We start from the raw sequence: 25,604 nt of genomic DNA, 5'->3' as shown, positions 1-25,604 counted from the left end.
TTCAGATTCAGTTGACATTCTTTCATTGGAGGTATTTACCAAGCATAAAGTCCAGCATCTTATTGTCCTGGTAAGTTCAGTGGTTTCCCAGTGAGGTCATCTCTGGTCTGAAGGTAGAGCTGGCAGAGTATCATTCCAATCAATTAAAAGTCCCAACATAATATTTCCAACCATTTACAACATTATGGCATTAACTGATATGGTATTGATTAACCAATATGTTAATAGGAAAATGCAGGTTCTCAACCTCAACCTGTGACTTTTTCATAGACATTTCAATTTTGGTTTACATTCAACTGTATTCTATACACCTTAAAATGGCTTAGATTGCTATTCAGCTGTCTTATGCCTATTTTAATTTTAGTCTTTAGCAGTTTATAGCATTGAAGCATGATTTCGCTGAACCTGGCTGTTTTTCGGGTGGTCTAACTCTATAATTCTAACAGGATATATGTCAACAGTTTAGGTGAGCATGTTTAGGAGGGGTGTGCAGAGAAATCTTCCATACCCCAGTTAGGAGTAACTAATCTTTGTGTCCCACCCAGTGAGGTATAAGTGCATCGTAAGGGGATGTTTTAATCTGTGTGAGCTGACAGGGTGACCCTGGCCCTAAGTCCCCATCTAGGAGCTTCCCTCTGCTGGACCTGCCTCCTTCCTGTCCAGAGTTCCTCCTTGCCTGTCCTCTGATGACATGGAATGTGGCAGCCTCGCCTCTCTGCTCTGCAGTCTCCCCTCCCTGCTTCTCCTGGTGCAGCTGCCCAGGTGGGGCTCTGCAGGTGAGTGTGTTCCCATCTCTCCTCCTGGTCTCCCTGGGGTGGGAGGAGCCCCTGGTGCTGTCTGCCAGGATGGGGTGAGGTGTGTGGCTCAAGTCTGGGAAGAGGAAGATGCTCCCCAACCCTGATTGTCCCTTCTCATTTAAGAAGAGTCACTGACCATCAGGGGAGCATGAGGGATGTATTCAAGTGTCCAAGGATCTTTATGGGCTTGTCCTGTGTGTTCCCTGTTCTCAGTCCTGTGTCTGTGTCCACAGATGTGTTCCAGGTGATTGGCCCCAATGACCCCATAGTGGCGGTGTTGGGTGGTGATGCCATTCTGCCCTGCTCCCTGTGGCCGGTCATGAATGTAGAGGACATGGAGCTGCGGTGGTTCCGTTCTAAGTTCTTGGAAGCAGCACTCGTCTATCAGAACGGCCAGGAGCTTGACGAGGAGCAGCTGCCCCAGTATGCAGGGCGGACCTCGCTGGTGAGGGATTTCCTCTCTCAGGGTGAGGCTGCTGTGCACATCCAGAACATACAGGTTTCAGACAATGGCAAGTACACTTGCCTCTTCAGACAAGGAAGACAATATGATGAGGCCATTTTAGACCTTCAGGTGGCAGGTTGGTAATTGATCTGTATTCTAAAAGCTTTGGAAATACTGCATTTGGGAGGAAACTCATGTAATTCAGTGTTTCATTTCACATATGAGGGAAAGGCAGCTCATTCATTCATCAATCCACTTTTTTTTAAAAAAGATTTATTTATTTCAATTACAAAGTTAGATATACAGAGAAGAGAGACAGAGAGAAAGATCTTCCATCTGATGATTCACTCCCCAAGTGAGCCGCAACGGGCCAATGCGCGCCGATCCGAAGCTGGGTACCAGGAACCTCTTCCGGGTCTCCTACATGGGTACAGGGTCCCAAATCTTTGGGCTGTCCTCGACTGCTTTTCCAGGCCACAAGCAGGGAGCTGGATGGAGAGTAGAGCTGCCGGGATTAGAACCGGCACCCATATGGGAGGACTTTAGCCGCTAGGCCACTGCGCCGGGCCCCATCCACTTTTTCAATATAAACCTTGTATGAGAAAAGCCTAAGTTGTTTGGGTAACAGAGACCCTGTGGAGTGTATGATCCAGAGGGTGAGACAGAAACAAGGAAAATAAACAAGTAGTTTGATGATGTTAGAAGGTAAAAGGGGCTAAAGATAAAATAAAAGAGGGTCCAGAGCAACAAGTGGAGGGAATCCTGCCTGCTGTAGGCAGTAGAGCGAGGGCAGTTTGTGGGTTCAGATGAGCCCTCAGTGTTGGTCTCAGCATGGCCCAAAGGAAGTGACGATACCCTAATCGGATATTTGGGTTGGGGGAGCAGAACAAGCTTCAAAGTATGGAGGCATTCAGTGTGAAACCTTTGGTACAGGAGATATCTGGCGTGCTCTGGGCATACAGGGAGGCCAGTGTGTTGTGTGGGTAGACGTAATGGCGGAGGATGGCAATGTGACAATGTGTAGTGATGATACCACAACAAAGAGCTAGATATTCCTGGAGTAGCAGTGCCCACTGACCAGGAAAAAAGATCATTTGGCATAGGCACTTGTGTTGACACACAAGTAGTGCAGTCAAAATCCCTGGATCCTCTATGGATTGAATGTGAGAAGGCAGGCAATTATAATAAACATGACCATAGCCCTCCATTTAATCCAAAAAGTCTTTAGGACTGGGTGTGTGGGTCCTGTGGAACAGATTGTGGAGTCAGAGAGAGAGGCAGAGGGAAGGGGTTTTGAGTGGGAGGCAGATGTCAATCGACTGCAGGCTGTGTGTGCTGTGCTGGGAGTGTGGATGAAGAACAGGGAAATTTGAATAAAGTAGTGGTGGGAGGATTCTCTGATGGGTGTGAGGATGTGGAATGGAAAGTGAGTGAGGGGGGCATGGAGGACAGTCTGGGGTGGAGAGGACCAGTGTGTGACCTCAGGCAGCAGCATGGGCTGGGAGAGCAGGGTCAGCCATGGGGGATGTTTAGTATCCTGACCTACTTCATGAGTTCATTTGGACACAGATTTCAGAGGTGGAGCTGGGGCCTGCAGGGACTGTCAAGGTTTGCCTTGGCTGCTTGTTGTTAGTGGTGGGAACATTGGTCATTATGTGTCAAGGATGCTTCCTATGATAATACTGTGTAAGGAACAGCCAGGAAATCTCAGTGGTATATTACAGAATTCAATATAGGCACCAAGGGATTTAAACTAACCTGAGTTGGGTTTGGCTAAATTCATTTGTGTAGCTCACACATTGTTGGTCTGGTTGTGGAAGTGATATCAAAACCATGGTTGTTTCCAAGAAATATCCTGCCAGCCAAGGTACTAGAGGAAGACAACACTTTGCTGAGAATCAAACGTGAACACATTGCACAGTACAGGAACTCCATCAAGGCTTGTGAAGACAGAAAGAAAGCTTTCTTTTTTGTGTGTAGACAAGCAGGTACAATATGCATTCCATACATTAATACAAGTTTTATCTGGCTTTCTCCAGCTGGTCCTTTGATTGACACAATGGCACCCAAGGACAATTTGGACGTGAGAGGGAAGAAGTAGATATGTTCAGGGAATAGAGAGACCCTGGAGTTTACCAGCCCGTCCATCAAGGGCCCAACTCTGTTTATTCTCTTGTGACCTTGGTCTTCTTCTCCTTGTCTGCCTCATTTGGGCCTGGAGGGCCCTGGGCTGCAGTCTGTCAGTGTCCAGGTCCAGCCAGCACTCTGTGATCACTCTGTGATCTTCTCTACGTATGTGTCCTTGGTGGGTGGTGGTGTGGACCTCTGCATGGTCCAGGATGGAACAACCTGACAGCCATTGTGCAGATGCTCAGCTGCCTCTCCCTCTACACCAGGTCTCTCTGGATTTGGCCCTTTACCTCCTGTGGGTGAATGTGCTGGGTCCCTGGTTCATGGCTGGCAGAGATACCCTAGCATTAACAATCAACGAAACCCTGCAGTGCCAACAGGAACTGTGGCAGATGAAGGGATTGCAGCTATTGATGTGGGCAGAGGCTGCTGGGCCCTTGGTGGGTTTCATCAGGCTACCTTGCCTCTGTTTCTGAAGCAATGAGGGCCTCATGCAATGGTCCAGAGTAGTCAGAAGTATTGATATTGAATAAATGGCTTAGAATGTGCTCATCAGGAGGAAGCTGGATTGGAAGCAGAGGGAAGTTGAACCCAGCACTCAGATATGGATGTGACCATCCCCAGCATTACCTGCTGCACCAAACAACCTCATACAGAGTTTTAAAAAAAGTTTTTTAAAAGAGTTTTTCAACTTATCATCCCATTAAAGACTTGAGTCTCCTATTTCACTTGTAATTCACTTGAAATTTACCTGGTAATTGTAATGGATAATTGCTTTTACATGAAGGAAATCTCAACTACTTCCATTCTATATTAGAGGGTGGTTTTTCAATTTAGTGAGGCTCTGATGCTTAGACAGAAAGAGGGAGAGGGGAGCTGAATCCTTTGATGGCGCCATTTCAGCATGCTGTATTCTGATAGTGAAAGACATTCCTGGGTCATTTAGCCATCGAAAGGCCTGTCTAGTTTGCTAAATGATACCTTCATATTTCATACAAGGAGAGTTACTTACAGTCCCAGTAATCTAAAGTGAATAGTTACAATAGGGAGACTGAAATCTTACTCTAATTGCTGTTTGTCCTATCCATCAGCTGAAGAGGTCACTGGGCGACCATAGACTGGGTATGCTCACATTTCTGTTGGTCAGATGCCTGTTGGCTCTCCTAGGGCATCTCCAACCAGAGCGCCTGGGTGACCAGTGACATCCCAACAGTCTTGTCCTCCAGGGCCTACCCCAGGCACTTTGTTCTTGTGGAAATGACTGAGAGCAAACCAATAACACAAGAACATTTCTAGCCTCTGCTTAAGCCACATTATCTAGTTTTTCATTGGCCAAACTGAGTGACATGATGAATTTCTGAGTGTTAATGAGTTGCAAAGCATATAGTGAAGCACTAGCTCAGCATAAAGAAGGATAATGTTTAAGAGGCACTTTATAATCAGTTGATCTCTAAGATGTCAAAACTGAATTCAGTGCTCAAGATTGAGTTTCAAAAGTTTGTAAGGCAATCTGGTTGAGATAACACACAGATACATGGATATAAGGAAGGGAGCTGGGGAGACAGAGTGTTGATTGGTGTAGTTTTGCAAGCAATTTCCAAGAGGCAGTGTGTGTAGAAGCAGATGCTCAGCAGAGAGTGTGGGGTGAGCAGAGTAGAGAATCAAGGAAGAGTCCTGGGACTGAATACCTTCTGTTATCTAGGATCCTGAGTCATAAATGCCCCCTCAGCCTGTGCTTCCTAAAGGTCCCAGGGCTCTTGGCTTCCTTCAGGGCATGCCCTTCCCATGGGGTCTCCAGAGTGCAATATGCATGGCTCCCCCTGAAGGTGGGCAGCACTAGAACCTTGATGAAACCATGGGTTCCCTATGGTTCTCCAAGACCTCCACAGCTCCCCTCTTGCAGGCCTGGGCTCTGCCCCACAAGTGCACATTGAAGGACCAGAGAAGGACGGAGTTCGTGTGGTGTGCAAGGCCTCAGGGTGGTTCCCGAAGCCCCAGGTGCAGTGGAGAGACGTCCGTGGAGAGAAGTTACTGGAGTTCTCTGAGGTGCACACCCAAGACGCAGCAGGGCTGTTCAGCGTGGCGACTGCTGTGGTGGTGAGAGACAGCTCTGCAGGGGACGTGACCTGCTCCATCCTCAATCCCATCCTGGGCCAGGAGAAGGTCATGGCCATTCCGATCCCAGGTCAGTGCTGTCTGTCCTTCCCAGGAGGGTTGGAGAGGGTGGAGTCCCTGTTGTGCTGCTGGTGGGGCTTGGGTTCTCCCCTCACTGTCTCTTCCACTGGGCACAGAGCCCTTCTTCCCTCAGGGCTCTCCCTGGAAGGCAGCTTTTGCTGTGAACCTGACTGTGCTAGGACTCCTACTTGTTGGAGCTGGCTGGGTCACCAAGAGAGAGCATTCTGCAAAGGTGTGGGAAAGGCAGAGACGGAAGGATCTGTGCCGGGCTAAGAAGGAAGACCAGCAGGCAAAGGAGGAGGCACTGAAGTCCGGAGGTAGGGAGGAAGAATTCAGAAGGGCAGGGGCGGCAGTTGGTGCATAGAGGGGACAGCCTGACATGACTGGAGTCCATGAGTGCAGCTCTCAGAGGACATCCAGCCCAGAGCAGGTGGTTGTGGAGACTCAGAGCACAGCGAGGGGTGTGGAGGTGTGTTGGGTCTGGAATCAGAGCTGTGGATAGCACAGAGCAGAGGACTTTCCTGTGGGGATTCAGCACATGGTCTTTCCTCTTCCTGGTGTGGAGTTCACAGTGTTTCCACTCTCTTTCAGATGAGCTCCAGGCAGAACTTGGTAAGCTCTGCTCTCCCTCCTGAGTTCTGTGTTTGCTGGAGAGAATCCTGTGGCTCTCAGCTCACCTGTTCCCTGTGTGGTGCTTTTCAGGTTGGAGGAAGGCAGCATTCCAGGCTGGTGAGTGACTCTGCAGATGTTCTGTGGTTTCCTGTCCCAGCCCTGTCCGGTTGTCCCCTCTCCTTGTTTCTGTCCTGGCACAGAGATATGGACCCCTTCCTGGGGGCAGTAGGGGCAGTGGTGGGTGGCTAATCCTGGATCAGTGTGCTGTTTCCCATCTCTCTTTAAGCCCAGGGTGCAAACCTAGGCCAAGGATTTTGTCCTGCCACCTGGGTTTTATTCCAACTTTGATCTCTCCCTCACATGAGTATTGTTACTGTCTTATCCTGCAATGCACCATGTCCCGTCCAGCAGGACAGTCAATGGGGTCGCAGTCACCTAGGAGAGAATGAAGGGACAAGAGACACGAAGAATGGACAGCAAGACAGTAGGTCTGATCAAACTGTCAGTTTATTGATTTCAACTGAGGGTTTTTATATTATTCGGTAACTAAGGCTCAGGGAAGGAGAAACTGGGACGCAGGCCATGGTCTCAAGACCGATTGTTCTTGAGCAGCCACCATATCAACAATAGTAACCAACATATCAACAATAGCATAGGTAATCAGTAACAAGATGTAGGTAAGTACAGCATCAATCACATTCTGAAACAGTTGCTAGGAACAATTGAAGCAAGCGTGTGATTAGTTTCATAACTTCTTTCCCAAGCATCTAGCCAACCGGGGGTTTTCCACTGTCCCATAGGTCTATATTCAAAATGGCTTCAGTGTGGCTATAGTGCACGGCTCCTGACAGCACCAAGCTCGTGTCTGCATCAGGAAGGCAAGAACAGATGTTCTAGGTTTTATGGGAGGTGGGATATGAGTAAATGGCACACTGGGCTTGGGAATGTGACCTGCTTCCTTCTCAACATACCAGCAGGGGGAGGCGATTTGTCCTGTTCTGACAGGTGCAGGTGCAGGTGCAGGTGTGAATGGATAGGCAGAGGACTGGCTGCTGACCAGGTGCAGCGGGTTATGGGAGGAAAGGATACTTTGTGAGAGTAGTGGTGCTTCTCTCTCTCTGTCTCTCTCTCTTTTCATATTTATGTTTATAAAAGTTAAGATTTACTTCACATTTTTGAAAGTTATACTTGGGGATGTGAAGTTCAGAGACAGATGTCTTCCATCTATTAGTTCATTTCCCAGATGGCCACAATAGCCAGGTCTGGTTGATACTAAAGCCAGGGACCAGGAGCTTCTTCCTGATCTCCTATGTGGTTGCAGGGACCCAAGCACCTTGGACTTCCTTTTCTGCCTTCCAAGGTGAAGCAGCAGGGGTCTGGATCAGAAGTGGCTCTGCTGAGATTTGAATTTGCACCCATATTGGAATGCCGTGCTGTAGTTGATGGCTTAGCCTGATATATCACACTGGAAGCACATGTTCTCTGTGTTTTAATTTTTCCAAATTTTACTTTCTGGAAATGATACATAATAACTAATTGTCATACATACAGAGTCAATTATAATTTTTCACCAAATATTTGGTGATACACTGTTTTATCTGAAAAGCAACACAGAGGGACACATGACACAGGAGTCTGTGTCCTGAGGCTCTGGGCAGTGAGTTGATAGTTAAACGTCACATAGCAGTGTGTCAGAGCAGACTTCCTGATCTGTGCCCAGGAACCTCCCACAGTCCTGTCTGACACCGCAGGAGGCCTCTCCTCTGCAGCCTCCCTCCTCCTGCTGTCTCTCCCCTCAGCACAGAGGGCAGGTGGGGGCTGAGCAGGTGGTGGCTGTGATCTCACAGGTGTGTTTCTTTTCAGCCTGGAGGAAGGCGCATCTGTATGCTGGTAAGTGAGCTGAGGGTTCCGCTGCCTCGTCTCCCTCTTCCCTGCCCCTCCTCTGTGTGTGGACTTCCCCCAGCATGGGAGGGACATCCCTGCTCTCTCTGTCCCTGTTGTGGCCTCCAAGCAGGGACTCCTCCTCGGGAGCACAGCTCTAGTTTCATTCTGGGCTCTCCCTCTACTGAAGGTCACTGTTAGGGACACCCTCTACAGGACCTTGTTCAGCTGGTATTTCTCACTGGGGTGGTGACCATGGGGAGAGAGTAGCAGGGTGACAGCTATTCAGATCAAGAATTGCAGGTCTCTGAAGATGCTGGAAACCACACCCAGCTGTTTTGATCTCAGATCTCACTAAGAGGGTTGTTAGTTCTATGACCTTCTTATCCCCAAATACCTACACTGTAAGTACCACATTTGTTTTCCCATGTCTTCCTGGTCCTCTGGGATGCTGCTCTCTTTGTTTTGTGCTCTGACCACTGTCCAAGCTGCGTGTCTTCCTCTACACATCCTTGGTTGCTGAGGAATGAGTTACTCTGAGTACATGTTCTTAATCCTGGAAACCGTCCAGGATATTTGTGGATGGATTTCTGAGTTGGTGTGTATGAAACATCTGAAATTATTGCATCATTCTGAGTATTGCTACATAGGGAGACAGGGAGTGTGAGAATGAGAGGCAAGGAAGAGAAAGACGAGAGAGATTCCATGGCTAGTTTTCTCCCCATCTACCATCAACAGCCAGTGCGTGGCCAGATCAAAGGTGCTAGTTGGGCACTCCTTCAGGTCTCCCATGTGATGTCAGCATCTCCCCTGTTCAGTGCTGCCTCTCAAGAGTGTCTTTAGTTGAAAGAAGTAGGAGACAGTTGTTGGAGTTGGAAATTGAACCAAACATTTCAATGGCAGTAGTGAGTGTCTTAATCATTAGGCTGAGTAGTGGACCCTGTGAAAGAAAATAATGTTTGTTTGAGAGGAAGAGAAAGTGAGAAGGGACACACAGTCTTATTTATTTAATGTTCCATTCCTTGAATGTTTGCAGTGGCCAGGGTAGTTTCTGGACTGTGCTGGGATCAAATCCACGAACGTGCAACTCATTCTTGGTCTCCAATATGGGTGTCAGGGATCCATTCGGCTGATCTCTAACTTGAGCTTCCCATGGTGTTCACTGACAAAAAGGGAGGTGGAGTTGGATCTGGTCATCAAACCCAAGCACTCAGATTTGGAATGTGGTCTGTTACCCAGTGACTTTATTGTGAGCTATGAAGGCAAGTACCTGTCCCTAATAGGTGCTTTTTAAAAAAAACAAGAGCAAAATTTTAGCGTATGATTTTTTGCATCACTTTGTCATACTTTTGGAGAATTCTGTTTGTCTAAGGATTCATGCGTTTCTTCAGTTTTGTTTATGGGTAATATAGGAAATTGGAAAAAGATAAAGCTAGAAGACTTAAATTAGTTACTTGTGAAAGAGTAGTAAAAAAAAAACAAAACACTCCGGAGGAACAGGTTCTGTGGGGAGGCGAGGAGGAGATGAGTTAGCCAGCAAAGAAGCACCTGGGAGTGATGCTATGCAGAGGTTCTGGGTGGTTCAGAGGGACTGATGTGGGCTGAGGGTCACAGCCATGGTTTTATAATCTAGGAAGGGAACAGAGGTCTCAGGGAGTAGGTTGGGAATATGATTGTCTCCATGACATCTCCTTGACAAAATTGGTAAAAACCTGAAATTAATATAAAAGTAATTTTTTTTTTGGAACAGAGGGAGAGTGGTATATTCAGAAACACTCTGAAATTTTATTTATTGGACAGAGGGAAGTGCTTTATTCCCTGTTTGACTCCTTCAATTTTTGTGATTTTGAGTGGGGGACAAAGCCAGGATTGAAACTCAGTCTAGGTGCCCGGCGCCGTGGCCTAGTGGCTAAAATCCTTGCCTTGAAAGCATCGGGATCCCACATGGGTGCTGATTCTAATCCCTGCAGTCCCCCTTCCCATCCAGCTCCCTGCTTGTGGCCTGGGAAAGCAGTCGAGGACGGCCCAAAGCCTTGGAAACCTGCACCCGCATGGTAGGCCTTGAGGAAGTTCCTGGCTCCTGGCTTCAGATCGGCACAGCACCGGCTGTTGTGGTCACTTGGGGAGTGAATCATCGGGCAGAAGATCATCTTCTCTGTTTCTCCTCTTCTTTATTTATATCTGACTTTGCAATAAAAAAATCTTAAAAAAAAAAAAGGAATGCATTCTAGGCATCCTATGTGAATGGCAGAAATCCAATTACGTGAACCATCATTGCTGCCTCCCAGGATCTTTAACAGAAGGAAGTTAGAGTCAGAGCTGACACTGGGAACTGAACCAGGTACCATTAGGTGGATGTAAGTATCTCAGTAGCTGGAGTAAATGCCAGCTCCTAAATCTGATCTTAAAAAGCAAGTTTGAAGTAAATACACAATTACATTTTTCTTGATAGTAAGACCATGTCTGCCTATCAGGAGCAGTCAGGGAAGGGACTTGGGCAGGGGGACAATGAACAGGGTCATCCAGAAGATCCTGCACCAGGCGCTGACCTGTCCTCCCTGGACCTGTGTGACAGGCCCTTCCTTGCTCCGGTGTTTTTGTTCATGATCAGGGACACAGACTATGAGCAACAGAGAGGCTGGGGCTGAGTCAGGGCTCCTCTGAGGGGCAGGAAACCTGGACACCAGGTGAATGCGAAGCTCGCCTTATAGTCTCAGTCTCCAGGACCTATATTATTTACAAAGGCTGATAATGTTTCCGTCTGTCTGTCTCTTTCTGTTTCACTATATGCTGTTCACTGCAGAGTTTATCTTTTAACATCCATATTCATTCAGGGTCTTGTACCCATTGCAAGAACAGACAGCATCATTATGTTAAAAACAAGATTTTCCTGTGGTGAGTTCATAGTTGGACAAATCTGTGATCTCTACTTTTGACATTGAAACAATTCCTAACTTACATTTGTCTTGTGAAAATGAAGTGAATTGTACATTGATCTTTAAAAAATATTTTAGCATTATTTTTGTTTGAAAAGCAGAGTTACAGATGGACAAAGACACCACACACACACACACACACACACACACACAGAATGGGAGAGAGAGATATCTTTCATCTGCTGGTTCGTTCCCCAAATGACTGTAACAGCTGGAGCTGAGCCAATCTGAAGCCAGGAGCTTCTTTGGGCTCTCTGTCATGATGCAGGAGCCCAAGGATTTTAGTCACTCCCTGCTGCCTTCAGAGGCAGGGTGCTGGATGGGAAGTGAACCTGCAGGGACTCAAATTTATACCCATATAGGATGATCATGCTACAGCTGGAGGATTAGTTGTTAAGCCACAGTGCCAGCACCTGTACACTGATATTTATTAAGTAGTACTAGACATGTTTTTTATTCTCACAGATTAATCCTGGTTCTATTTTCTCCTCATTTTCTTCTCTTTCCTCTTTCTCTTCCTTATTGTTATATGTGACAGGGCACAGAAATTTATCTTATTTGACAATTAATGTATTGATTTAAAAAAATGGAACATTTTTCTTTTCCTTTGCTCTTTTTAAAAAATTTTCATTTTTCCATGATACAGTTCCCTAGGCTCAGGGATTTCCCATTCACCCTCCCCCCCACTGTTTTCCCCTATATTATTACAATTGTATAGTCCTGAAGCAACAGTCACAAGTCCAGCACTCTGCTATTTCAGTGTCTCACGACATTGTAGGTATAGACAATGGTAGAGAGTACAGTATCCTACTGTCAAGATAGATTTGACAATTTCATTGGGAATCCATCTTTTATTTGAGGAGTAGAGATGCATACTGCACTGTAGGTTAACTTCTCGGTATGCTTGTGTCTACTATACAGTTCTTCTAGATGAATACATGTATATATATGTTTACCTATACATCTATTGGTTTTTATATTGCATAAAGGTTGGCACATATCAGAGAAAAATGCAATATTTCTCCATTTTAGGATTGGCTTATTTCACTAAACATTAGCATTCTTTAGTTGAGAACATTTTGTTGCAAATGATTGAATGTTATTCTTTTTAATGGCTGTGTAGTATCCCATTGAGTAGATGTATCAGTGTTTTTATCCACTCCTCTTTTGATGGGCATCTGGGTTGTTTCCATGGCTTTGCTATTGTAGATTGTGCTGCTGTAAATAAAGGATTACAGATCCCTTTCTCATATGCAGATTTCATTTCCTCTGGATATATTCCCAGAAGTGGCATAGCTGCATCACGTGATAGATCAATTTTCATTTTTCTTAGCACTCTCCATGCTGACTTCCATAGTGACTGTACCAGCTATGTTCCCATCAACAGTGAGGTAGGATACCTTTCTCTTCACATTCACAGCAGCAGCACTGGCAGGTGTTGCATGTAGATTTCTGAATGTAGGCCATTCTCACTGGGGTTAGGTGAAATCTCAAGGTCATTTTTATTTGTATTTTCCTGATACCTAGGGAGCCTGAGCATTGTACCAAATATAAACCATTTGAATTTATTCTTTTTGTTTAAAGATTGATTTATTTTTTGTTGGAAAGTCAGCTATACAGAGAGTAGGAGAGATAGAGAAGAAGATCTTCCAACTGCTGAGTCACTCCCCAAGTGGCCACAATGGCTGGAGCTAAACTGACCTGCGGCCAGGAACCAGGAGATCTTCTGAATCTCCCATGTAGGTGCAGGTTCCCAAGGCTTTTGGCCGTCCTTGACTGCTTTCCCAGGCTACAAGCAGGGAGCTGAATGGGAAGTGGGGCTACTGGGAAATGACCTGGTGCCCATTTGGGATCCCGGCAGGTGCAAGATGAGGACTTTAGTCACTAGGCTACCACACCGGGTGTGTAGTTGTTCTTTTGAAAAATGCCTGCTAATTTCCCTTGCCCATTTCTTCATAGGGTTGCTTGTTTTGCTGTCATTGAGTTTCTGAAGTTCCTTTCATGTAAATCCTAGATATTAGTCCCATATCAGTTGTGTAGTATGCAGAGGTTTTCTCTCATTCTGTTGGTTGCTTCTTCACTTTATTGATTATTTCCTTTGCTGTGCAGAAGCTTCTTAGTTTGAGGTAGACCCAACTGTTTATTTTGGTTTTGAGTACCTATGATTTGGTTACTTTTCTGAGGAGTTGTTACAAATGTTTATATGTTGCTGAGTGTTTCCTGTCATAACTCCAATAGTTTGATGGTTTCTCAGTGCAGATTGAGGTCCTTGATCCATTTAGAGATGATTTTTATATAAGGTGACACATGGGAGTCTTGCGTCTTACTTTTGTAGGCTGCTATCCAACTGTCCCAACAGCACTTGGTGAAGAGACCAATCTTTTTTTCCCCTGGATTATGTTCAGTTCTCTTGTTGAAGATTAGCTTACTGCGTATATGTAGGCGCAGCTCTGGGATTTTGATTCTGTTCTTCTGTTCTGTTTGGTACTGGTGCCAGATGGTTTTGATGACCATTGCCTTTATGTTACTATATCTTGAGGTCTGGAATTGTGATTCTTCTCACTTTATTTTTCTTCTTCAGGATAGCTTTGGCTGTTTGTGTTCTCTTGTGTTTCCAGATGAATTTTTGTCATCTTTTCCAGCTCTGAAAATAATGTTGAGATTTTGATTGGGATTGCATTGAATCACTAAGTTACTTTTTGTAACATGTTAACTTGGTAACATGATGTTGATCCTGCCTATCAAGGAACATGGTAAATTTCTCCATCTTTTAAAGTTTTCTTCTATTTCATTTTTCAATATTTCACAATTTTCATCATAGAGGCCTTTCATGTTTTTTTTTTGTTAGGTTAATTCCAATGTATTTAAGTTTCCTTTCTGCTATTTTTTTTTAAGATTTATTTATTTATTTTTGGAAGTCAGATATACAGAAAGAAGATTTTCCATTCACTGAAGTTCCATTCACAAGTTGCTTCAATGGCTGGAGTTGAGCTGATCCTTAGTCAGGAGCCAGGAGCTTCTTCTGGGTCTCCCGCATGGGTTCCAGGGTCCCAAGGCTTTGGATGATGTTTTACTGCTCTCCCAGACCACAAGTAGGGAGTTGGATGGGAAAGGGATCAGCCTGAATTAGAACTGGTGCCCATATGGGATCACAGCATTTGCAATCAGGCTACCACGCAGGCCTCTCTCTGCTGTTTTATAGGAGACTCTACTTACAAGTTCTTTCTCTGTCATGGAGTTATTTGTGTATACTAAGGCAATTGATTTATGTTCATTGATTTTGTATCCTTGTACCTTGCCAAACTATTTATGATTTCCAATAGTCTCTCAATTGAGTCTTTTGGTCCTCTTGTGTATAGAATCATGTCATCTGTGAGCAGATAGCTTTAATTCCTCAGTTCCAATTTGTGTTCCTTTAGTTTCTTTTTGCCTATTAGCTCTAGCCAGGATTTCCAATACTATGTTTAATAGCAATGGTGAAAGTGAAAGTGGACATCCTTGTCTAGTTGTAGCTCTTAGTGGAAAAGCTTCCTTTCTTTCCCCATTCAGTGTGATATTTTTTGGATATTGCACTGATTCTGTTCTAGAATGTTCCTTCTATACCTATTTTGCATGGGGTTTTTAGTATGGAGGAGTGTTATATTTTATCACAAGCCTTTTTTGTATCTTTTTAGATGATCCCATGATTCTTATTCTTTAATTTGCTGATGTGGTATATCACATTGATTGATTTGCATATGTTAAACCATCCCTGCATACCAGTGATAAATCCCACCTGGTCTGAGTGAGTGATCTGTCTGATGTACTGTTGGATTCTGTTGTATTTTATTGAGGATTTTGGCATTTATGTTCATCAGAGTTATTGGACTGTAATTCTCTTTCTCTGTTGTGTCTCTATCTGGTTTTGGTGTTAAGGTAATACTGGCTTCATAGAAAGACTTTGGAAGGACTGCCTCCCTTTCTATTGTTTGGAGTAACTTGTGGAGAATTGGTGTTGGTTCTTTGTGAAACATTTGGTAGAATTCAGTAACGAAGCCATCTGTTCTTGGGATTTTCTTTATTGGTAGGGATTTAATTGTGAATTCAATCTTGGTCCTTGTTATATGTCTATTTAGATTATTAATTGCTTCATCATTCAATTCTTTTAAAAAATTTTGCTTCTTTTTATTGTTATCATTTTATGATACAGTTTCATAGGCCCTGGGATATCCTTTATACCCTCCCCAATTCCCTCTCCCCTCACTAAGTTCCCCTAAATCCTTACTATTGTATAGTTCTTCATACACAGCCATATGTCCATCATTGCAGGCATGAGCAATGGCAGAGAGTCCAGTATCCTACTGTCAAAATATAGTAAACAGTTTCATTGGGAGTTCATCTTTGGAAGTAGAGATGCATACTGCATTGTATCCTCACATCTGGATATGATAGTCTCCATTTTACAGTTACTATACATCCCCTTAAATGAAAAGCCACAATACAAAATCAACAACAGGAAAAAAATAGAAATTTACAATGCCATGTAGTTAAATAGCATGCTGCCAGATATAATAGTCTCCATTATACAGTTACTCTACATCCCCTTAAATGACAAAGCACAAAAGAAAATCAACAGTAGAAAGAAAAAAAGGAAATTAACACCATGAAGTTAAATAACATGCTACTGAGTGACTAATGTTGCTAAAGAAATGAAAAAGAAAATCAAGAACCTTCTTGAAGAAAATGATGCTATTGTATGATCTATTAGTTATTGAAGAATTTAATGAGAAGAAAGTGTTTTGAAGAGATGAAGCTAACAAAAAAGTCAAAATCCATGAGATACAGTTTCTGCTGATCTTTGCTGGTGAAATGTGTCTCCTGTGGGCAATAAATAGATGGGTTTCATTTTTTTTTAAAGATTTTATTGTTATTGGAAAGCTGGATATACAGAGAGGAGGAGAGACAGAGAGAAAGATCTTCCATCCGATGTTTCACTCCCCAAGTGAGCCGCAACGGGCCGGTACGCGCCAATCCGATGCCGGGACCAGGAACTTCTTCCGGGTCTCCCACGCGGGTGCAGGGTCCCAAAGCTTTGGGCTGTCCTCGACTGCTTTCCCAGGCCACAAGCAGGGAGCTGGATGGGAAGTGGAGCTACCGGGATTAGAACCGGCTCCCATATGGGATCCTGGGGCTTTCAAGGCGAGGACTTTAGCCTCTAGGCCATGGTGCCGCCGGGCCCAGATGGGTTTCATTTTTAAATCCAGTCTACTAATGTATAATGTTTGCTGAGTTTAATGCATTTACATTCAGGTTAATATGAATGGTGGTAATTTGTTCCTGTCATTTTAGCAATGGGTTGTTCATTGATTTAGTCTTCTGTTGTTATTTTCTTGGGATGACTTTGCATTTGTCTTTGGTTTTGTTGGGTGCTTTTCCTTTTCTCTGTCAAGAGAACATCTTGAAATCATCTCTAAGGTGTATTACCTACAGGTCTACAAGTTGATTTTTTATGTTCAATCAGTGCCCTGGATTTGGGAAACACAGCTGTCCTGAATAATTGCTTTGTCCGCAGCACTGGTTTTGTAGGCAGCACTGAGCTTGTCGCCCCCTGCTGGCCGATAAGTCTGAGTACCTCCTGGGGTTATTTTGGGTGGAGTTGGTGGTGTGCCTTGTCGGGCTGTTTTTTCTGTGGAGCCGTGCAGTGCTGTAAGATGGTGGTGATTTTGTTCCCAGGCCATTTCTTGGGCAGCTCAGCTGTCCTCCCTTCAGTGTAACAGTGTCTGGTCCTGTGATGCTGTTATCTGAGAGCTGCTGAAGTAGCGCATGTGTAGTTTGCCACTCCTCTTCTTGCAGTTTATCAATGTTTGGAGCACTTGCCTCAGTGTCCAAGATGGTGCCCACGGGGGCACCAGCAAAGATCAGGGGCTGTTGGCAGTCAGCTCCAGGGACCACACAGACCCTACAGGCTGCAAGGCTGTTGCTGTGGGCTCAGCTCAGTGCAATTAGCTAGTAACAAACCCACTCTGGACCTTCACTTGGGGTCCTTCACTTGCTGCCCTGCTGCCCGAGATGGTGCCAGGCGGGACGCTGCTGGAGAAATGCTGCTGCTGGTTTTCAGCTCAGGGACCACACCGACCCCGCAGGGAGCGAAGCTGGTGCTACCCTCCCCCCTTGGATTAGTTCCCTGTGATCAGCCAGAAACAAGCCTCCTCTGTGCCTCTCCATCAACTCTGCGTTCCACTTCTCCACGCAAGGTGGCGCCCTGAGTCTCTTATTCTCTCCGCCTGTGGCTGATCCCAGTCACCCAGCTTGATTGTCAGGTCCCAGACTGCACTGGTCTTCCTAGCTCCCCACGTGGACCCAGGCTATCACCTGGCAGTCACAACATCTGTGTGGAGGCCACTGCTGGATGGCTGGCTGGTGCTGGAAATGGATCACCAGAGCCTGGATCACCAGAGCCTGGTTTGCCGGGGTCTGAATTGCTGCTCACTGACTGCTGATGGGTTTTTGGTCCACTACAACACTGCTGTCCCGTTGTCGCAGCTTCCCTGTGTCCAGGGGGTGTACAGGTACCCCCTGCTTACTGCCTGAGCCCTATTTTTCCCTGTAATCTACTTATTGTACTTAACTAAAGATTCTCTGTCTTACCAAATTTGTGTCTATCCTATGCTGCGATCTTGCTGTCTTCATGTTTGCCTTGGATTTTGCCTTTTTGTCAGTAGGACATCTTTAAGTAACACTTATAGGACAGTTCTGGTAGAGGTAAAATGTTTAATATTTTTATTAAAATCCAAAGCCAGGAGGCAGGAGCCTCCTCCAGGTCTCCCACATGGGTGCAGGGTCCCAATGCTTTGGGCTATCCTCGACTGCTTTCCCAGACCACAAGCAGGGATTTAGATGGAAAGCAGAGCCGCTGGGATTAAAACCAGCACCCATATGGGATCCTGGCATGTTCAAGGCGAGGACTTTAGCCACTAGGCCATGGTGCCAGGCCACAAGCTCACTTTTAAGCTGTGTTGTTCATAGATGTGTAGTGAACTTACTGGTCCTGCTCAGTTTGCCGTCACTCATACCACCCCTTCCAGTGAGTTTCAGTCCCAGGCTCTCATGATGTGCTTCCACCATTGTCTCTCTAGCCCTGGCTCCTGGCTCATCACTCTCCACCCATTGTGATCCCATGCTGCTGTTGGTTTCAGCAGTACCTGTGATTACGGAGACATCCCCTGTCCTGGATCACAGGGTTGTCAGTGTCGCCATTGCACAGACTTTTCCTTCCTTCTTATTGTTAGAACATGCAGGTGATTAGGTCTATGGGGCAAGCTGGACCTATTTTAGATGGAACCCATGGCATGCCGAGTTGGAATTGTTTTCCCAGTGGGACCAGTGGGACTCATTGAGGCAGAAGTGAGTTCTCTTCTGGCTTAGCACATGCACATTTCATTGCTGTTCCTTCCACTCACCACAGGCTTGGCCTCAGAACACAGAATGGCACCTGATGTGTCTTTGGTGGGGGTGTGAGCCATGAAATCCACCCTGTTCCTGCACCTGACTTCTTGGGCTCTGCCGCTCTGCTTTTGCTCACAGTCAGATGAAACATATCAGCGGGACAGGCAGTTCTATGGCTGTTTCCACCTCCTGAGTTCCTGGTGAAAATTTGCTATGAAGGCCCGGCGGCGTGGCCTAGCGGCTAAAGTCCTCGCCTTGAACACCCCAGGATCCCATATGGGTGCCGGTTCTAATCCCAGCAGCTCCACTTCCCATCCAGCTCCCTGCTTGTGGCCTGGGAAAGCAGTCGAGGACGGCCCAAAGCTTTGGGACCCTGCACCCACGTGGGAGACCTGGAAGAGGTTCCTGGTTCCCGGCTTCGGATCGGCGCAGCACCGGCCGTTGTGGCTCACTTGGGGAGTGAATCATCGGACGGACGATCTTCCTCTCTGTCTCTCCTCCTCTCTGTATATCTGACTTTGTAATAAAATAAAATAAATCTTTTAAAAAAATTTGCTCTGAAAATTAAATGAAATGTATTATGATGTTTATCAAACACTAATTCACATTTTGTGCTTTTAAAAGGTAAATCCTGATTCTATTTCATGCTCCTTTTCTTTCTTCTCTTCCTCTTATTTTAGTCAGATGTGACAGTCATGGCACAGAATTTCCCATTCAGCTGATAATGAATGCAAATGAAACATTTATTTTTCTTCCAGAGATCACATGACCCAGGCCCCACATTACATGTGATTTTGTTCCAATCAAGCAAATGAACGATCATAAAAATCTTAATTTCTCTGAATAAATGTATATGAGTGTTTGTACAATTTATAATCTTACCCATGGCTTGTCCAGCAGAAAGACAAGTTTACTTTTTACTCCAAAGCTCTAATCTTGTTGCTGTGCTTACCTCACAGCCTGCCTTCCCCTGGGCTGGGCAGATAATACTGTCTCACTGTAGACTCCTTAGTCTTTGAGTGTGAGTGGAGCCTTTGGCTTGTTCAGTAGCTGCCCTTCTCCTCTCTAAGGAGGAGCCTGGGGGGAAGAGATGCAGTGGCTTTGGGAAGTATGGGAGAGTCTTCCTGTGTTCTCCTTTTATCCTTCAGTTGCTCATGCTGGAGATTGGGGCTTAGCTGGTTTTTAAGCAGCTATCCTGTTGTCATCTGGATAAGGGGAAGGACAGTTCTGGTCATTTATGGTCACCGTTGGTGACTATGCTCCGTGACTTTGGAGTTTATGGTGTGGATGACTTGGCTTTGAGTGTGAAATTGATGCTCTTGCCCCACATCCGGGACTTGGGGTGGGTGGGAAACTGGGTGGGGCTTCTTCGTCAATATCCCCCTTTACCTCAGATACATGATGGGAACAATATGGACATAATACTATTACCCACTTCCCTATACCCCCTGAACCTTTTTTTTTTTTTTTTAACCGTAATTAACTATGTAAAGAATGTCAACAAAAATACAATTAAAAAAAAAAAAAAAGAAATTGATGCTCTATGTTGAGTTTTTCTTTCTCTCTCTCAGACCTTCCCTTGCCCACTGATTCCCTGGACAACTCTCAAACCCTCTGTCTTCGGCCACAGTGTATGGGAACTTTTGTGTCCTCATTTTGTCTTGTGTTCTCTCCAGACACCTTCTCCTGGTCGCTCTCCTTCTACATGTTGTGTAACATCCAACTGCATATGCTTGTAGAGGGTTTCCATTTGCTGCCACAAAAAATGAGCTTGGTCTTGGTGGCTTAATCCAACACACATTTGTTGACTGAAGCTCTGTAGGTTAGAGGTTTGAACAGGTCTCAGTGGGATAACTGCATGCAGGTCTCCACTCCTTTCTGGTGTCTCCTGCCTCTTCCAGCCTCTAGAGGTGACTTGCTTGGCTTGACTCAAAGCCCCAGTATTATGTGTGCAAACCCAGCATTGCTTACATCTTCCTGACCCCGTTTCTATCACAGTTTAGCTTTCTCAGCAACAGAGACCGATAACGATTTCAGGATTCATTTGATTAGATTTGGCACATAGGATAATCCTGTAAACTCTCAAAACATCAAGTTCTTTTTTTAAAGTGTATTGTTTTATTTATTTTTTGGCATTTTTTTTTATTGCATTTCATTTTATTACATCGTTTCATAGGCTCTGATGTTCCCTAATGCCCTCCCCGCACCCTCCCCCCATGGTGGATTGCTCCACCTTATTGCAGTATTACAGTTCAAATCCAGTCTTGTTTCTTTCATTGCAAGCATGTGACATGCAGAGAGTCCAGTATCTTATTGTCCAGCTCAATTCAGCAGTTTCTTGGGGAGACCAACTCTGGTCTGAAGGCATAGCTGGCAGAATATCATTCTGACCAATTAAAAGTCACAACATAACATCAACAACAGTTTTCCACTTTTTGGGGTTAATTGACATTGTATTGAGTGATTGATATGTTAGAAAATGCAGGTTCTTAACCACATCCTGTGATTACTTCATTAACATTTCAATTATGGTTTGTATACAACTGGCATCTATCTACCTTTAAATGGCTATAGGATACCATTTAGCTATCTCATGTCTATTTTCATTTTAGTATTTAGCAGTTTATTGTGTTGAAGCATAATTTTTACTGAACTTGGCAGATTTTAAGATAGTCTAAACTGGCTTATAGCTTTAACAAGGCATATGACACCAGTTGAGGCACAGAACACCATAATGTGTTAGAAGCAACCTGGAAGTTCAGCTTAAACAGTGCTCTGCAAGTGAATGAAGGGCTTGGAATTTTAATATCCCCAATTTATTCAAGGGAAATCTAGCTTTCAGGATGTTTTTGTGGCTAGGAAATTGGTTAGCACCTGTTGATAGTGAAATTTCTATAATGGCTTTCATGTTGAGGTGAGAGTTCAGTTTCTCAATTCTGGATGTTAGCTTTATGTTTGGCCTTTACAGGAAGGCTGCTGCATGCTGTGTGTGAGTGTGTGTGTATGTGTGAGTGTGTAAAAAGCTTTTCATGAAGTGAATGTATCCGAGCACCTTTCTCCTTCACTCCTCACATCATTGTTTGAGAGGAGCAGGTGCTGATCTGACATGTACAGTCTGTGCAGACCATGATATAAATGTCTCTTATAGATTGGCGGAAAGAAGAGTTCCAGGCCTGTGAGTTCCTTCATGTTTTTCCTGGGTGCTCCTCCTGTGGTGCCCATGGCCCTGGCTTCTCCTTCAGTTGTCTGTGGTGATGTGGATGCTGGCAGCATCAGCAGTGGTGGGATGGAGAGTATGTGGAAGAAAGCTTGGTCTGCTTCTTAGGTCTCTGGTACACATCTGACTCTCAGAGCATTGTGGTTCCTCCTCCTGGTTTTGGGGCTGGGAATGCCTTGCCTGATTGAGAATTCTCTCTGCAGGGTCTGTCACTCTGGATCCAGGCTCTGCCAATGACAACCTTCTTGTTTCTCCTGAAAGGACCTCTGTGACCTGGAGGGACAAAAAGTTTGGTGATTTGAAGCACTCCAGTGTGTTGGGCCTTAAGGGCATCACATCAGGAAGATGTTACTGGGAGGTGGAGATCAAGGATGACATGAGAAGCCTGTGGGCTCTGGGGGTTTATCAGAAGCATGACACACAGTCAGTCGGTATTAGCGGACCACCACAGAAGAGATTTTGGGTTTTGGAGCGTGGTCACTTTGGATATTATGCCTATTCTGATGAATTAAGCTCTCTGTTCCTTAGACAGGATCCCTGCAGGGTTGGGGTCTTCCTGGACTACAGTGAGGGTGATATCTCCTTCTATAACATGGCAGATGGGTCCCACATGTTCTCCTTCCCCCCAGCTTTGTTCTCTGGACCCCTCTACCCATACTTCTGCCTTAATTCAGGAGATGTGACCCTGAGCATCTGCTCTCCGTTGGGTGGGTCTGAGGGGCTCCCTGGGGCCCTGAGCAATTCTCCTTCTTTGGAGGAGACTGTGAGGCCCCGAGGGGAGCATCTCAGCTCAGGCTCTGGTGCTGAGGGTGCTCCCCCAGGGGCTGAGTCTCCATTACTTCCCTGTCCCCCATCGGGTCCTTTCTGTTCTGACTCCTCAGTGTGACCCTCCTGGGGCTTCAGGCTTCCTGTGACTAAAGACCTTCAGATGAATCCCTGATGGTCCTGGGACTTTGTGCTCCTGTGGCTGTGAGGGTTGGTGTGTCAGACAGAGGAAGATGAATGTTGACTCTTGTTTGAACTGGTTTAGGATAGGCCATCTTACAATATGAAACACTTATTTTTGGTATGAAAAGTAGTCCACATATTTAATAGGTTTAAGATTTACTTTGGATATGAAGGGAGCTGAGATATTAATTTTTTCTTAAGATTTATTTTTATTGCAAAGTCAGATATACAGAGGAAGGGAGACAGAAAGGAAAATCTGCTGATTTACTCCCCAAGTGGCTGCAATGGTTGGAGCTGAGGCCATTCTAAGCCTGGAGCCAGGAGCCTCTTCCTGGTTTCCCACACGGGTACAGGGTCCCAAGGTTTTGGGCTGTCCTTGAGTGATTTCCCAGACCACAAGCAGAGTGATGGATGGGAAGCTAGATGGGAAGCAGGGCTGCCTGGATTAGAACCGGCTGCTTTTCTACTCCTTAGTATATTCCTATGACCCATGAGCACATGTTGGTGTGTTAATTCAGGGATCTAAGGATGAAGGTTTGGATTCCTCCTTTGTGTCAACAGTGTAACTGAGGGAAGAAGAGAACTGTTATCAGAATAGGCAGTGAATAGTGCTCAGATGAAAAGGAAGGGAGTTTTCAATCGCAAGTTCTAGTGCTGAAAGTTTGATCATGATGATGGTCAAAGGCATCACCTCCTAGTACTTCCAAATCCCACTGTTACAATGACAGGATCACCATAGCCAACCCAAAGCAGCAGGAGTGTGAAGGACTTTGATTTCTTAAGCATGGAGATGTGATTGCTTCATGACATGAAGAGCTCTGATCAGAAGAGGGCACGTGGTTCAGGGTTTGGATCCTGATTCCACTTGTGATTCTAGCTTCCTGCAAATTCACAACGTGGAAGTGTTTCAGCTGAGATGTGAATCCATGGAATTTGTTCTATTGATGATGAAGCATGAAGAGGATTAACAGCAAGAAGGCAATTTTGTCATAGTGTTGCTGGAATAGTAAATCTTAGACATTCCAGATACTCAGGAGCAGAACATTTTACTTCGGGATTATATATACATAAAACATCATATAAATTTTCTGTAGAATAAAAAAAGTACTTTGGGATTATATATACATAAAACATCATATAAATTTTCTGTAGAATAAAAAAAGTACTTTATCTTAGGTCTTTTCAGGAGGTCTGCTTGTCTATATCACATTGTCAGATCTGGTCTTGAATATACAGTGATCATTACTGACCAGTGGCCACTTGTATCAAGCTTAGCATGAGACCTTGTTTTCCTAATTGATGAAATTCCACACATCATATCATATTATTAGGTTCATTTCCCCAAGCCATATTTCCTTGTTCAGGCTGATATCCCAGTGAGGTTGAGAACATTTTTCACATTCTTGGTGGACCTTGATTTCTTTCTTAATTTCTAGCAGTTCCCACTCAGACTGATGCCTGTTAAAGTGTGGAATCCGGTCACATAATGGTGTCACTTTGGCTCATGCCTGCACACGTTTGTTAACCTGCTGTTTATGCTTCTGTATAAAATGTTTTGCTTGCTTCCTGCTTTTTGGGCCAAAGTCTAAGTTTCAACACACCCTGTCAGTGCCCTTGTGTCGAGGAACAGATATTGTATGTTTTTCCACATCCTGGTTCCCTTGGCTGCTTAACTACCCTGATTCCCATGTCTCCGAACTCACCTATTCTATAAAGACCCTTGTAAACCGCTTCCTGGGTCACTTTCTGAAGGAGAGCACAGCTGACCTTTGCCAGTTTGTGTGTTTACCTGCCTCCTCAATAAATGTTGCTGCTTTGCAGAGTTGTCTGAGCTGTATTTCCTGGGAAAAGACTCAGGCTGGATGCAATTAAAGCACAATGGCTTAAATTGGTTCCTGTTTCCCATGTGCGAGACCTGGACTGAGTTCCCAGTCCCAGTCTTCAGCCTTGTTCAGGTGCTGCTGTTGCATTATGCACGTGGAGAGTGAACCAGTGGGTGAGAGAGCTCTGTCTTCATACCAAATAAAAAGTGAAAAATGATCTCTGAAGTATTGTCATTCTGGCTGAAGATGAGAAGGTATGATTGGGAGTGGGAGAATAAATCATAGTATTGATTCTGACCTTGTGAGCAGTTAGAGTGAGTGGCTGCCATAGTTTCAAAATTTGTGCTTCCAAAGGCAGACATTCAGTCCCCCAAATGTTCGCATTAATGTACAATGGTGGTTGAAAGTTAATCAAAGCATTGTGTTGTAAGTGAGGCCATTGTGAAGTGTCTTCATACAGGCAGACTGTGAGTGTGTGCTGCGGCTAAGCCCAAACAACGCCCCATGATTGAGTCTTGGCAGATTCACGAGGAGAGTGGGACATGGGAGCTGCTCCTGCGGAACAGAGTGGGCCCTTGTGAACGTGCTGTTTGAAAATCCAAAGCCATGAACCAGAATTGGCCTCTTGTCCCTGTGAAGTCATTCATTTCATTATTTTTATTAAAATTTATTTTTTATGTCTTTACATAGTTGATTAGGGTTAAGGGCTAGAAAGTGGGCAAGACCAGTTTTCTCTTTTTTCTTTTTTAAATTTTTAAATTTTTATTTTTTATTATATTTTTGACAATCTTTACATAGTTAATTGCGGTAAAAAGGTTCAAGGGCTATAGGGAAGTGGGTAAGATCATTATTTCCATATTGTTTCCTTCATGTGTCTGAGGTAAAGGGGGATATTGAGGAAGAAGCCCCACCCAGTTTCCCACCACCTCAAGTCCCGGATGTGGGGCATGCTCCTAGGTTCTTGCTCAAGTGGTTTTGATAGTTCACCAGTTATGAATCACTGCCAGTCTTGCCACTCCAAGCATGATGAGGTCGTTGAAGAATCCACTGATTGACATAGTCCATCATAGAGTCTCCATTTGCCCCGTGTTTCGCTGCCAACATATAGCTGAGGTGGTTGATTGACTTGTTCTTTCTTCTGTCTTTTCTTGGCTAGGGTTCTGAGTCTGCCATTTCGATTGGGGAGATCCCCAAAGAAACTCTGAGGTATTCCCA

The 25,604-nt window shown here is 44.9% G+C and overlaps 1 protein-coding gene across 1 annotated transcript; it reads left to right on the top strand.

Moving 5' to 3' along the window:
- The first annotated feature begins 637 nt into the window (after positions 1-637).
- On the top strand, positions 638-22,532 carry LOC101535164 (butyrophilin-like protein 1). The gene is made up of 11 exons (XM_058669845.1): positions 638-776; positions 1,031-1,378; positions 5,276-5,557; positions 5,664-5,864; positions 6,139-6,159; positions 6,250-6,276; positions 8,023-8,049; positions 21,550-21,576; positions 21,822-22,041; positions 22,147-22,325; positions 22,522-22,532. Exons 1-11 carry the CDS (start codon positions 692-694, stop codon positions 22,530-22,532), a joined length of 1,428 nt encoding a protein of 475 aa, XP_058525828.1. The 5' UTR covers positions 638-691.
- The last annotated feature ends 3,072 nt before the right edge of the window (positions 22,533-25,604 follow it).

This window comes from Ochotona princeps, chromosome 1 (assembly GCF_030435755.1).
Source record: "Ochotona princeps isolate mOchPri1 chromosome 1, mOchPri1.hap1, whole genome shotgun sequence".
Lineage (NCBI taxonomy): Eukaryota > Metazoa > Chordata > Mammalia > Lagomorpha > Ochotonidae > Ochotona > Ochotona princeps.
This window is presented reverse-complemented; position numbering and strand designations above follow the sequence as displayed.

Coding starts and splice junctions, on each gene's coding strand:
- LOC101535164 (XM_058669845.1), top strand. CDS start 692: ATGGAATGTGGCAGCCTCGCCTCTCTGCTCTGCAGTCTCCCCTCCCTG. Junction 6,160..6,249: donor TGAGCTCCAGGCAGAACTTG/GTAAGCTCTGCT, acceptor GGTGCTTTTCAG/GTTGGAGGAAGGCAGCATTC. Junction 21,577..21,821: donor GAAAGAAGAGTTCCAGGCCT/GTGAGTTCCTTC, acceptor TTCTCTCTGCAG/GGTCTGTCACTCTGGATCCA.